Source organism: Oryx dammah, unplaced genomic scaffold (assembly GCF_014754425.2).
Source record: "Oryx dammah isolate SB20612 unplaced genomic scaffold, SCBI_Odam_1.1 HiC_scaffold_18, whole genome shotgun sequence".
In the NCBI taxonomy this organism is placed as follows: domain Eukaryota; kingdom Metazoa; phylum Chordata; class Mammalia; order Artiodactyla; family Bovidae; genus Oryx; species Oryx dammah.
The window spans coordinates 30,015,566-30,029,679 of record NW_024070202.1 but is presented as its reverse complement, the minus strand read 5'-3'; the positions used below and the strand labels follow the sequence as shown (position 1 = coordinate 30,029,679).

General features: G+C 35.0%; 1 protein-coding gene across 1 annotated transcript in view; it reads right to left on the bottom strand.

The window, feature by feature from the left end:
- Positions 1-11,218: 11,218 nt before the first annotated feature.
- Positions 11,219-14,114, bottom strand: part of ABCB5 (ATP binding cassette subfamily B member 5) — a 114,531-nt gene continuing 111,635 nt past the window's right edge. The window contains exons 26-27 of the mRNA XM_040260634.1: positions 13,616-13,762; positions 11,219-11,480 (exon numbers count right to left, since the gene is read on the bottom strand). Of these exons, the coding sequence (XP_040116568.1) occupies positions 11,283-11,480; positions 13,616-13,762 (345 nt within the window). The 3' untranslated portion in view covers positions 11,219-11,282. The remainder of the gene's footprint in view (positions 11,481-13,615; positions 13,763-14,114) is intronic.

The following is a 14,114-nucleotide window of genomic DNA, read 5'->3' as shown; positions in this document are numbered from 1 at the left end:
CAAAGAGTCTGACACGACTGAGCGACTGAACTGAACTGAGAGCCTCACTGAAGATATCCTAGAAAATACAAGAAATTGTGAAGAAGCAGAGAAAACAAATACCTTAAACCCACTTCTGAGATACATTATGTCATAATTTTTTCTTTGTGATTTTTATATAATTTACTTTTTCCTTATTAATATCAAAATTAATTTTCCTCACTATTAAAAGTTATCTGCAAATACAATTTTCAGTGGTTATGGACCCCATATATCAAAATTTTACTACTTCCCTAATGCTGGGCATCTAGTTGTTCCCAAATGGTTGAACATCCTTATGTATGACTTTTTGTTCTAATTTCTGATTATTTCCTTAGGATACTAAAAGAGGAGAGAGTTTGTGGGATAAGAACATTTTAAAGACTCTAGATAAGGATGACCAGATTACTGACCCTGAAGTATATAGCAGTTTATACTTCAGGAAACAGCAGTTGAAAGAACTGCGTAAGTGCACTGAATTCTTTGTTCATTTAATAAGAAAGAAGTGACTCTCATTATTGCTTTAAGTCATATCTTTCCGATTCCTAAACTTTTCTTCGCCATGTGTGTTTGTTATTTTTATTCTCTCTTTTGTAAATTGACCTTCCATGGCTATGCCCTTTCCTGAATGATTGTCTACTTGGTTGCAAAATCAAGCAGATGATCTGGGCCATTGAAGAACACTGTGGAGAAACAGTGTTGGCTCTGGAAGCAGAAACTCCTTTTCCATCTTTGCACCATACAGTTCCCTTAAGGTGAAACCTGCAGATTGGTTTCCTTTTGTTGGTATCAGATTAATTGCAGTAAGTGGGCAGAGTGGAACATAAATACATGCTATCATTTTACAAAAGAATTTTTGGAAACAACCAGTTGTATTTTCCAACTAAGTGTGAACACTGTTTTGCACTGTCACACAGTACTAAGTATAGATTCAGTTGAACATGTTAGCTGTAACTGTTTGAAAAGTTAAAAAAATGAGTCTATAGGATGGTCCCCAAAAATGACTTATAATTTTAATAGTTTACTTTTTAAACTGAAGTAGCTAGGGCCTCTGGCTGCAGGAAGCCACAGATTTGATCTTTCAAGAGACTTATTTCATTCCATGGTGGCTTAGACGGTAAAGAGTCTGCCTGCAATGCAGGAGACCTGGGTTCGATCCCTAGGTTGGGAAGATCCCCTGAAGAAGAGAACAGCTAGCCACTCAACTAATTCATGGCCAGCGTAGAAAATGAGTTTGATTTGAATCAGCTATTTTAGCAGGACAGAAAGATCTATTTTAAAATTTTGATATTTTATGACCATTGGAGAAACAATGTCCAAGAGTAAAGTGAGGTCTACATAATCACTAATGAATTCTAACTTTTTAAAAAAGTTTTTTACATAATTATTCCTTAATAAGCTTGAAGTAATAACTACATGACATATTCATTAGCCCTTGAAAGGAATGCTTAAATACAACCATTAAAGAGTCAAACCCTTGAGTTACTGGGAGAAGAGAAGGAAGAAGAGGTTGAATAGATTGGACATACATCATATCTCTAATATAGCCTCAGCTTGTAATAGAGATAACAGTATCTCATAGAGATATTTTAAATGATACATTTGCTGTTCAAAAATTTTTAAAAATAACAAATACCAAATGCCTACTTTGTTTTCAGTTGTTTGGGTTAAAAATAAGCATTATTATGAATCACTGACATAATTTGAGAACTTATATTATTGTAAACAGGAGTAAAATATTTCTTGTGTCCTTTCTTTAAGAAAAAAATAATTATTTGAAAAGAAATCACTCCATTATTCTGACCAGATGACTAAAATCAACTATTTAAAAATTTAACAGTATGAAGGCATTTTTGCATTATAATTTTAAAATGCTCAAAGTGTGTTAAAATAACTTAAACTTTAGTCTGTGTGTGTATATATACTTACCCAGAATTATGACCAATCTATTTTTAATCTAAAATTGTTATAAGAGGACAAGTTAATATTAATTCATCCTCCAAATAAGGTTAATTGATTATTAACTAAATGTAAATATTCTATTGTGTATAATAAACTGATGGTCACTGATGTTGCTAAGTAGACCTTTGTAAAAGTAATTGCTTTCCTTTTTTAACTATATATAAGAAATTCTGAATTCATAAAAAAAAAAAAAAATGGATCCAAGGCCTTTTATAAGATCCAAGAGCCTTTATAAAACTAAACTTCAACAAAGAAAATAAGGTAACACTTATTGGATTTAATTAATTGTTCTATCCATGCTCAAGTTTACAACTTTTGTTTATGAATCCTATATTTAAAGTGGCTAGTTTTGGAGACAGTTTTTATTCTGTTTTGTCTTTTTTTTTTTTTTAATTTTGCTCTAGAACAGTGGTTCTCAATTTTGTTGTTAACAAACCCCTTTGAGAATTTCATTCAGGTTATGGATCTTAAGAATATACTCATCTCAATACCTATAAATTGACTCAAGATTTAGAGGTAGATGTATACTGGTGAGTCCTTAGTTTGTATGTTCTACTAAAATGCACATGTTTTTAGAGGAATTTTACTTGAGTAAGTCAAAGAAAGTGTCTTTTATCTTTGACTCTGTTATGTAACCTTGATAAAAATGAATGTGGAGAAAGGTTGACTCTTTTCCAACAGACTGGAATGTCTCTGAAGATTCCAATAAAGAACTACCAGGGTGTTGTCCTTCACATTTCAGAAGTGTATGACTAAAATTTTGTGATGTTTGTACTTTTCTATGCTGGGTCTGTGATATACTAGTGGTCACTCCAGATGTTTTAATTTTGTCTAGGCTAATGTCTTAGGCCTTCAGTTAGTATGGAAATAGATGGAATTTTACAGTACATCATTAAATGTCCCACTTTAAAATAATTTTATTACTGAAGCAGTATTTATTTTCTAATATTTGGAAAGTCATTCATATGAATAGGAGCCTCAGTATAGTTGAGCAAACCCAAACCACTTCTGATGCACACCGCCTTAGCCAAAACTTTATCCAGTGCGTATGTTACTATCTTTTTTTTTGTCAGTTACAACATTTGTAAATCTGTCTTAGTTTTTGCATGATAGATACAGCTATCAACATCTTTTTTATCTTAACCAAAGAGAAGAATGATGCATCAGCAAGTGGGCTGTAAATGGAACAAAAGAGTTAGGATAAACACCCTGAAAATAAAGATAGAAGGGGTGATTCAACAGTGAGAGAGACAGTCTATGTACACCTTGGGTCTAATCTTCCTCTACACTTGTGAGCACTGGTGTCTGAAGGTAGAGAAGACTGAACAATGGTGGGGAAAATGTGCTATTGCCATAGCAGCTATATTTCTAAGCCTTCCAAATCATAATTAGGTTGTGCATGGGAGTTTTTTTCAGAATGTGGTTGGCAGAAAAAAAAAATCGAGATTCACATCAGAATGTTAACCAAGGAGGAACCATGCACCTTTATGTTTTTGCTGTGTAAGGAGGAAGCACATAGCAAGCTATTTTCTATGTAAACGATTCAAAAGTACTACTTCCAATTCCATCTTAGAAGGGTAATGTGTTAGTTGAGTGTGGGTTATAGAGTCAGATTTTCTGAATTGAATCCTCATTCTGTTACTTTCTTAGTGTTTGAGAAGATTCCTTAATCTGTGCCTCATTTGGTAAAGTTTGAATAAAAGAATGAATCTTACTGTCAGTAGGTTAATGCCTGTAAGGCTCAATCATAGTGCCTGATGGATGAGTGCTTAACGAATGTGAACTTAATTTTAAAAGTTCTGTATAAAAAGTATGTATGGTATATAAAAACTGGAACTTATAAATTAGCTTACTTTATATTATTGATCTTATTATTATGGATACTAATGACAGGAGCATTTCATTTTATAATGGAAGACATTCTTTTTGTTACTTTGGAGGTTCTTTTCCCTTTCTCTTTGAGAGCCCTGTTGACCTTGCTCTTATTTGATGACCCCTTCTTGCTCCTGATTTCCTTTGGTGTCCTGTATATACCATGCTGTGAGAGCCGGGCTTTTCCTTTTTGGCTTATATGTTGGTCTTAACCCATCTCTTCCCAGGGGATTTAGTTCTAGGAAAGTGGGGGCTAAAGGAACTTATGAAACTAATATAGGCAAAGTAATTCTGCTTTAATTAGGGCCATGAAACTACAAATTTAAATTTGTAGGTTTTTTTTTTTTTTAAGATTTTCTGAGGATTTCATGGTGGAATATTTTTTTCCTTTGAGTCCTAAGCTGATTCCTTGAGTCTGTTATATTCTTTACTGTTTGAGTATTTTCAAATAGTTTTTTCCCTCTTTTTCTAGTTCATTCTTTCTCTTGCTTTCTCTCCTTTTTTGCTTAATTATCCAGAATGTTCTGGTAATTTAACAACTTCAACTATCTTCCTAGAATCTTTTCTTGACTTTCAGCTGGGGAGAAAATATTTTAGCCGTGTATTACATTACTGGATTGTAGTAAAGCTGATGGTCAAACAAAATACCTCCATTCAATAGAAAATTTTACTTGGCTTATAGAGAATAGCATTCCATCATTTGCTACATCTACAGAAACACAGATCAGTTTACAAGACCATTCTTTCCTTCAGTTTAATAATGCAGCAGTGATTGCATTCATTTATAGTTTTTCACACTGAATTGTCTATAACTTTTGCTTTTCTAAAATCTCAAACATCTTTAAGGAGCTCCTCAAGTAGTTTAAAAAGTAAAATATTTTAATAGGATTGAACTGTACCTTTATAATTAAGTATAAATCATTAAGGAAACATGCCTAACAAATTCAATTACATTGGTAATCCTTTTCAGTGTATTTCCGTAGACATTATATTCACAGATACTATGCTTTTTTTTTAAGATGGGAAAATTATCCTGGATTACCTACATGGGCCCAGTGTAATCATAGGGTCCTTATATAAGAGTACGAGAAGAAGGGCAAAGGCAGAGATGGAGGTATAATGAAGTAATCAGAGATCTGAGGGATGCATGCTGAGGTACATGGGGAAAGAACAAGGAATGGATTTGTCTCTAGAGCCTATGGAGACTGATTTTAGACTTCTGTTCTCGAGAATTGCCAGATAACAAATGTATATATTTTTTAATCCACTACATTTGTGGCAATTTGTTACAGCAGCAATAGAAAAGTAATACAAACTTTATTAGTGTGCTTTTGCTAAAAGGAGGCAAGCTGTGTTGCTTGAGGTTACTATGTAGACATTTGATGATCCATGCATTTTTTAAAAAATAATTATGTCTTTTAAATGAGCTTTTAAATTTCTATTACTTCCAATTTTCCCAGTTTCCTCCCTTGACTAGTTCTTACGAGTGAATTTTCTAGTCAACTGATTCCGCTTCAGTAGTCCTCTGGAAATAAGAGCTCAAATTAAAACAATGAATACACAGGTGGACACTAACAGAAAATATTTTCATACAATAAGTCATATGCAAAGCACTCTATGTATACTGTGAAACCGACACATTGAGTAGGCTAAAAGCCAGGTTATTAGCTATGACCTAAGATTACTGAACATAAAAGCATACCACCATTTGTTTTAAAGAGTGGTAAGATAAAAAGTGAGTTGGTTGGGTTATATTTTAAAACCATTTTTATTTTTATTTTTTTATTTTTTTGTATTTTATTTTATTTTTAATTAATTAATTTATTTAAAAAAAATTTTTACTTTACAATTCTGTATTGGTTTTGGCATAGATTGACATGAATCCACCACAGGTGTACATGCGTTCCCAAACATGAACCCCCCTCCCACCCCTCTCCCCACAACATCTCTCTGGGTCATCCCCATGTATCAGCCCCAAGCGTGCCATATCCTGCATCAGACATAGACTGGCAATTCGATTCTTACATGATATTATACATGTTTCAATGCCATTCTCCCAAATCATCACACCCTCTCCCTCTCCCTCTGATCTAAATGTAAAACCATTTTTAAAATAATACAGCAATTTAACATTTTTAAATTGTGATGTTTACTAAAAGCAACTGGTCTCTACTTACTTTCTGCCTTTATCAGCTGATAACCCCACAGATCCTTGTATACTATCCAGGACCCCAGTTCTCAGCCTGGTTACTTGTTCCAGTGAAGGCAGTAGCTTTAAGAGAATTCTGCCTGTGGAGTACCTTTTAAAATCTTTTTTTTTTTTTTTTTTTACTTTATTTTGCTTTACAATACGGTATTGGTTTTGCCATACATTGACATGAATCAGCCATGGGTGTACATGAGTTCCCAATCCTGAACCCCCCTCCCACCTCCCACCCCATATCATCTCTCTGGATCATCCCCATGCACCAGCCCCAAGCACCCTGTATCCTGTATCGAACATAGACTGGCAATTCGTTTCTTACATGATAGTATACATGTTTCAATGCCATTCTCCCAAATCATCCCACCCTCTCCCTCTCCCACAGAGTCCAAAAGACTGTTCTTTACATCTGTGTCTCTTTTGCTGTCTTGCATACAGGGTTATCATTACCATCTTTCTAAATTCCATGTATATGTGTTAGTATACCGTATTGGTGTTTTTCTTTCTGGCTTACTCCATCTGTATAATCGGCTCCAGCTTCATCCACCTCATTAGAACTGATTCAAATGATTCTTTTTAATGACTGAGTAATACTCCATTGTGTATATGTACCACAGCTTTCTTATCCATTCGTCTGCTGATGGACATCTAGGTTGTTTCCATGTCCTGGCTGTTACAAACAGTGCTGCGATGAACATTAGGATACATGTGTCTCTTTCAATTCTGGTTTCCTTGGTGTGTATGCCCAGCAGTGGGATTGCTGGGTCATAAGGCAGTTCTATTTGCAATTTTTTTAAGGAATCTCCACACTGTTCTCCATAGTGACTGTACTAGTTTGCATTCCCACCAACAGTGTAAGAGGGCTCCCTTTTCTCCACACCCTCTCCAGCATTTATTGCTTGTAGACTTTTGGATCGCAGCCATTCTGACTGGTGTGAAGTGGTACCTCATTGTGGTTTTGATTTGCATTTCTCTAATAATGAGTGATGTTGAGCATCTTCATGTGTTTGTTAGCTATCCGTATGTCTTCTTTGGAGAAATGTCTATTTAGTTCTTTGGCCCATTTTTTGATTGGGTCATTTATTTTTCTGGAATTGAGCTGCATAAGTTGCTTGTATATTTTTGAGATTAGTTGTTTGTCAGTTGCTTCATTTGCTATTATTTTCTCCCATTCAGAAGGCTGTCTTTTCAACCTGTTTATAGTTTCCTTTGTTGTGTAGAAGCTTTTAATTTTAATTAGATCCCATTTGTTTATTTTTGCTTTTATTTCCAGTATTCTGGGAGGTGGATCACAGAGGATACTGCTGTGATGTATGTCGGAGAGTGTTTTGCCTATGTTTTCCTCTAGGGTTTTTATAGTTTCTGGTTTTACGTTTAGATCTTTAATCCATTTTGAGTTTATTTTTGTGTATAGTGTTAGAAAGTGATCTAGTTTCATTCTTTTACAAGTGGTTGACCAGTTTTCCCAGCACCACTTGTTAAAGAGATTGTCTTTTCTCCATTGTATATTCTTGCCTCCTTTGTCGAAGATAAGGTGTCCATAGATGTGTGGATTTATCTCTGGACTTTCTGTTTTGTTCCATTGATCTATATTTCTGTCTTTGTGCCAGTACCATACTGTCTTGATGACTGTGGCTTTGTAGTAGAGCCTGAAGTCAGGCAGGTTGATTCCTCCAGTTCCATTCTTCTTTCTCAAGATTGCTTTGGCTATTCGAGGTTTTTTCTATTTCCATACAAATTGTGAAATTATGTGTTCTAGCTCTGTGAAAAATACCGCTGGTAGCTTGATAGGGATTGCATTGAATATGTAAATTGCCTTGGGTAGTATACTCATTTTCACTATATTGATTCTTCCAATCCATGCGCGTGGTATATTTCTCCATCTATTAGTGTCCTCTTTGATTTCTTTCATCAGTGTTTTATAATTTTCTATATATAGGTCTTTAGTTTCTTTAGGTAGGTATATTCTTAAGTATTTTATTCTTTTCATTGCAATGGTGAATGGAATTGTTTCCTTAATTTCTTTTTCTACTTTCTCATTATTAGTGTATAGGAATGCAAGAGATTTCTGTGTGTTGATTTTATATCCTGCAACTTTACTATATTCATTGATTAGCTCTAGTAATTTTCTGGTGGAGTCTTTAGGGTTTTCTATGTAGAGGATCATGTCATCTGCAAACAGTGAGAGTTTTACTTCTTTTCCAATTTGGATTCCTTTTATTTTTCTGCTCTGATTGCTGTGGCCAAAACTTCCAGAACTTTGTTGAATAGTAGCGGTGAAAGGGGGCACCCTTGTCTTGTTCCTGACTTTAGGGGAAATGCTTTCAATTTTTCACCATTGAGGATAATGTTTGCTGTGGGTTTGTCATATATAGCTTTTATTATGTTGAGGTATGTTCCTTCTATTCCTGCTTTCTGGAGGGTTTTTATCATAAATGGATGTTGAATTTTGTCAAAGGCTTTCTCTGCATCTATTGAGATAATCATATGGCGTTTATTTTTCACTTTGTTAATGTGGTGAATTACATTGATTGGTTTGCGGATATTGAAGAATCCTTGCATCCCTGGGATAAAGCCCACTTAGTCATGGTATATGATCTTTTTAATGTGTTGCTGGATTCTGATTGCTAGGATTTTGTTAAGGATTTTTGCATCTATGTTCATCAGTGATATTGGCCTGTAGTTTTCTTTTTTTGTGGCATCTTTGTCAGGCTTTGGTATTAGGGTGATGGTGGCCTCATAGAATGAGTTTGGAAGTTTACCTTCCTCTGCAATTTTCTGGAAGAGTTTGATTAGGATAGGTGTTAGCTCTTCTCTAAATTTTTGGTAGAATTCAGCTGTGAAGCCATCTGGACCAGGGCTTTTGTTTGCTGGAAGATTTCTGATTACAGTTTCAATTTCCGTGCTTGTGATGGGTCTGTTAAGATTTTCTATTTCTTCCTGGTTCAGTTTTGGAAAGTTGTACTTTTCTAAGAATTTGTCCATTTCTTCCACATGTAGTCTCTTATGATCCTTTGTATTTCTGTGTTGTCTGTTGTGATCTCTCCATTTTCATTTCTAATTTTATTGATTTGATTTTCCACCCTTTGTTTCTTGATGAGTCTGGCTAATGGTTTGTCAATTTTATTTATCCTTTCAAACAACCAGCTTTTGGCTTTGTTGATTTTTGCTATGGTCTCTTTTGTTTCTTTTGCATTTATTTCTGCCTTAATTTTTAAGATTTCTTTCCTTCTACTAACTCTGGGGTTCTCCATTTCTTCCTTTTCTAGTTGCTTTAGGTGTAGAGTTAGGTTATTTATTTGAGTTTTTTCTTGTTTCTTGAGGTATGCCTGTATTGCTATGAACTTTCCTCTTAACACTGCTTTTACAGTGTCCTACAGGTTTTGGGTTGTTGTGTTTTCATTTTCATTTGTTTCTATGCATATTTTGATTTCTTTTTTGATTTCTTCTGTGATTTGTTGGTTATTCAGCAGTGTGTTGTTCAGCCTCCATATGTTGGAATTTTTAATAGTTTTTCTCCTGTAATTGAGATCTAATCTTAATGCATTATGGTCAGAAAAGATGCTTGGAATGATTTCAATATTTTTGAATTTATCAAGGTTAGATTTATGGCCCAGGATGTGATCTACCCTGGAGAAGGTTCCGTGAGCACTTGAGAAAAAGGTGAAATTCATTGTTTTAGGGTGGAATGTTCTATAGATATCAATTAGGTTTAACTGGTCTATTGTATCATTTAAAGTTTGTGTTTCTTTGTTAATTTTCTGTTTAGTTGATCTGTCTAAAATCTTTTGAAATAAAAATAAAATATTAGACGGGGCTATTACTTAGAAAGTGTTTCACTGACGTCTGTAGGTATGACTGTGGAACTGCTATGGCTAAGCCCAAGGAGAATATAGTCTTGGCAGGTATTTCTAATCTAGGAGGCATTACAGAATTGAAGCCTGGACTGCTCCTGCTCTGAGGAATTAAGCATATCCAATACCATACTGCTCCCTCCCTCTTTACCACCCTACTCAGGAAAGAGAAATCACCAAGAGCTCGACATCCACACATAGCAAAGGGGCCACAGGCTTTCATGCCAATGCTTTTAAACAATAATCTGGTTCTCAATCCCCCAATCCTATTTTTATTTTGCATTTTCTAAAGTGTGACATAAAACACAAATGGTTTTAATTTTTTTCACAACATTTCAGATTACTGGCAGAGTGCACTTTAGGGAGGCTGGTTGTAAGTATCACTGTAAATAGAAAGAAATACAATGAAGAATAGACATAAACCCACTGGATGAAATTACATATTTAAATAAATATAAAACATGACTCAGTTTATCAGTACTGTTATTTACGTGGAATTTTAAAATCGTACATGTATTACATATAAAGTTTAAACAAATTACTTGATTCAACAATAATAAAGGCATTAAAATTTTTTCACCATAGTAAAAGTAGCTCTTATTTTAAGTACATAAGTGTTCATATATAGAGTAAGCTTGTGACTTACTTGCCAAACCCAAAGCTTGAAATAGCGGAATCTTCAGAATGGATCATGTAAACCATTTCATTTACTGAAGTAGAAGATAACTACCTAATTCTGCCAGAAATTTTACATTCTTAATTACATTATAATTTTCCCTATCCTCTTGACAAAAGGATATAATGGAATTTTGGGTAATAGTGCATATTCATGACAAAAGGTTATAATAGAATTTTGAATAATAGTGGATATTCACTGAAAGAAGCATTGAGAGATACTGTGAGAGAACATCCGATGGTCTGGAGAAAAGGACCTGCTCAAATTACTCTAATATTTCCTAGAAAATTTGGGATGTTCCAAATCATTCTTCCTGCAATGCCACATGTCCAACTGTATCATACTGTCTATTTGCTAAAATCTTTTAATTTAGTTATTGGGTAATTTTTCCCTCTAGGAATATATTCCCAATTTTATAGCAGAAAATGATAGGAAAATACTCACTTTTCAGCAAATTGCTTTATAAGCAAATGTGCTTTTTATAAATTGAAGGATATATGCATTATCTCACTTAAATGAATTTTTGTTTCCTTTTAAGAATCTGAAGGGTAGATGGTGTGTGAACAAAACATGTCTACTTGAATAGCATGATTTTATTGATACATGCAATAAACAAGATCAAAGCATACCAAATAATTATTAGGCAGTCTTTCTTTGCATTACAGAAAGATCAAAATATGTGTTAACTCTAACAGCATCATTGCACTGACTGTGCGTTTACTAATTTAAAATATATGTCTCGATTTCTCAGGAGCTCTTGATGAGTTCCTTGTTCCTTTATTTTTCCATTGTGCAGAACCACTATCAAATCTGCGTTCTGTATCGTGGAGAGTCTGTGAGCCACCACTAGGCATGTCCTCCCCTTACTGGCCTTATCAAGGGCATGTTGAACCACCTGGAAGAGAGAAGGACCTGTGATTGCTAGCTTTGGTTAAATGCCAGTAAACTTGCCCAAGTGAAATTGATTAAGGAAATCTAATAACATTCATTGTGTATTTGCTTATCTTCAAGGAAACTACCCGTCTTTGTGGAATATCTTAATAGAAATCTAGAAAAAGTAATTATAGACACTAATTACTATTTTTAGTTGGAGTAGCTTTTGTGACAATAAAAATTAGATGGTTATTTGTATTTGAAAGTGAAAGTGAAGTCACTCAGTCGTGTCCGACTCTGACTCTTTGCAACCCCATGGACTGTAGCCTACCAGGCTCCTCTATCCATGGGATTTTCAGGCAATAGTACTGGGGCTTCCCTGGGGGCTCAGAGGGTAAAGCATCTGCCTGCAATGCAGGAGACCTGGGTTCGATTCCTGGGTCAGGAAGATCCCCTGGAGAAGGAAATGGCAATCCACTTGAGCACTCTTGCCTGGAAAATCCCATGGACGGAGGAGCCTGATAGGCTACAGTCCATGGGGTCGCAAAGAGTCGGACACGAGTGAGCGACTTCACTCACTCGCTCACTCAGTACTGGAGTGGATTGCCATTATTTGTATTTAAGTGGTTTCAAAGTCAAACCCAGAAAGTAGTATTTCCATACTCAATTGTCTATTTACTTCATTTGTTCTCATAGTTTCTTTTGTTTGTTTTTCTTTTTAGAATTTAGTTGTAAAACTGTCCTAGCTAAAACAGCATCTCAGCGACAAATAGGTAATAATGCTGTATATGAGAAATAAGGGAGTTCCCTGGAGGTCCAGTGGTAGGATCTGTGCTCTCACTACAGGGAACAGAGGTTCAATCCCTGGTTAGGGAACTAAGATCCCACATGCCTTGCAGTGCAGCCAAAAACAAAACAACAAGAACAAACAAGAAATGGAAGCAGAAGGTAAAATCCGATTATTTGCTAAATATATAAGATATTCTAATGATGGTTATCTCATTTAAATCCTTTCAGTATCTCTGTAAGGAGTATTTTCATTTTCCTGATAAATAAACCAGGATTTGAAAAATTCAGGTCACTTGACCTAGGTCACACTGCTAGTAACTGATGAATCCAGAATTACAGCTCAAATATGTCTGATTCCAAAAGTCCCATTTTTTTTCTTTCATAACACACTGTCTCCTTGGAAATCAAGAATGATAATCATCTACAAATAGTAGTTGTGTACTGATTAATCTCATGAGATTTTAGCTCAGATACACTTTATTAGAATTTAAAGTGAAAGTGAAAGTTGCTCAGTCGTGTTCGACTCTTTGCGACCCTTGGACTATACAGTCCATGGAATTCTCCAGGCTAGAATACTGGAGTGGGTAGCTTTTCCCTTCTCCAGGGGATCTTCCCAACCCAGGGATGGAACCCAGGTCTCCTTCATTGCAGATGGATTCTTTACTAGCTGAGCCACAAGGGATTTAAGGAAGTTACTTAACTTTTTCTAAGCCTTAGTGGGCTGATCTGTAAATTGAACATAGTAAAAAATAATCACTGTTGTGAGGATTGAGATAATAGTGTATAATAAGCACTTGATAAATATTGAAGCTTATTATTCATTTAACCAGCTTTCATTTAACAAATAAGAACATACTATATATGTAAGAACTACTAAAGGACAAGAATGTAGTAAAATTAAACATGAGAAGCAGCTTGAACTGTACGCCTATTGTTACATGTCTATTTGCCTCCTTGTTTCCTTTTCAAACTGAGCAAATATTCTCAAGAAGGTAGAGAAACTAGCAGGCTCCAACATTGCTGTGTAGATCACTCTCTTACATATGTAGATTACCTTATTATTTTGTTTGGTATCATTAGAATAATAATAAAACAGGAAAGTAATCTTCCTTGGGCTTTTGATGATGAGACCAATTCTAATGAGAAAACCTTTCTAACACACGGGATGCCTTGTGCCCCAACTCTCTCCCCACTCCCCACCAGCCTCTGACCTTTACATTAAAGTCAAAACCTTAATTACAACTGGTGACCCTATGACTACAATTCTCTCCAGGCCTTTTTTCCCCCCACCAACTGACCTTAATTTCTTCCAAAATACTGCACTCTCATAGTTCATATTAATCCTGAGATGAAAGAAGAGAAAGTTACCTTTTCACTCTCATTGTCAAGAGCTGAAGTGGCCTCATCCAACAATAAAATTTTTGGTTTACGGAGAAGAGCCCTTGCAATAGCTAGTCTTTGTTTCTGGCCGCCAGAAAGCTGTGTTCCTTTCAGTCCAACGTTTGTGTTGTATTTCTGTTACAGGAACATGCAATTAAGAAAGCAAGTCTTGGTTATTTAAATTAACATGGCAACTGTGGGCGAGAGCCATCTAAATATTTCAGATTTTGCTACTCTCTAAAATTTGTGTCCCAACAAGTGCTGAAATCTATTCTTGGGCTTTGTTGCAAATAAATGCTAAACCAGCAGTAAACACTACTATTTCATTTACATATCTAATCTGATCACAAATAGTAGACCTTTGCCATTTTGCTTCTACAAAGGAATTGTTCAAATTAAAGCATTAAAAAAAAATCATTAGGGAAAAAGTTCCCAGTAAACACAAATCTTTCCCCATTAAGTTAAATTATCTTCTGTTTTCAGGTCA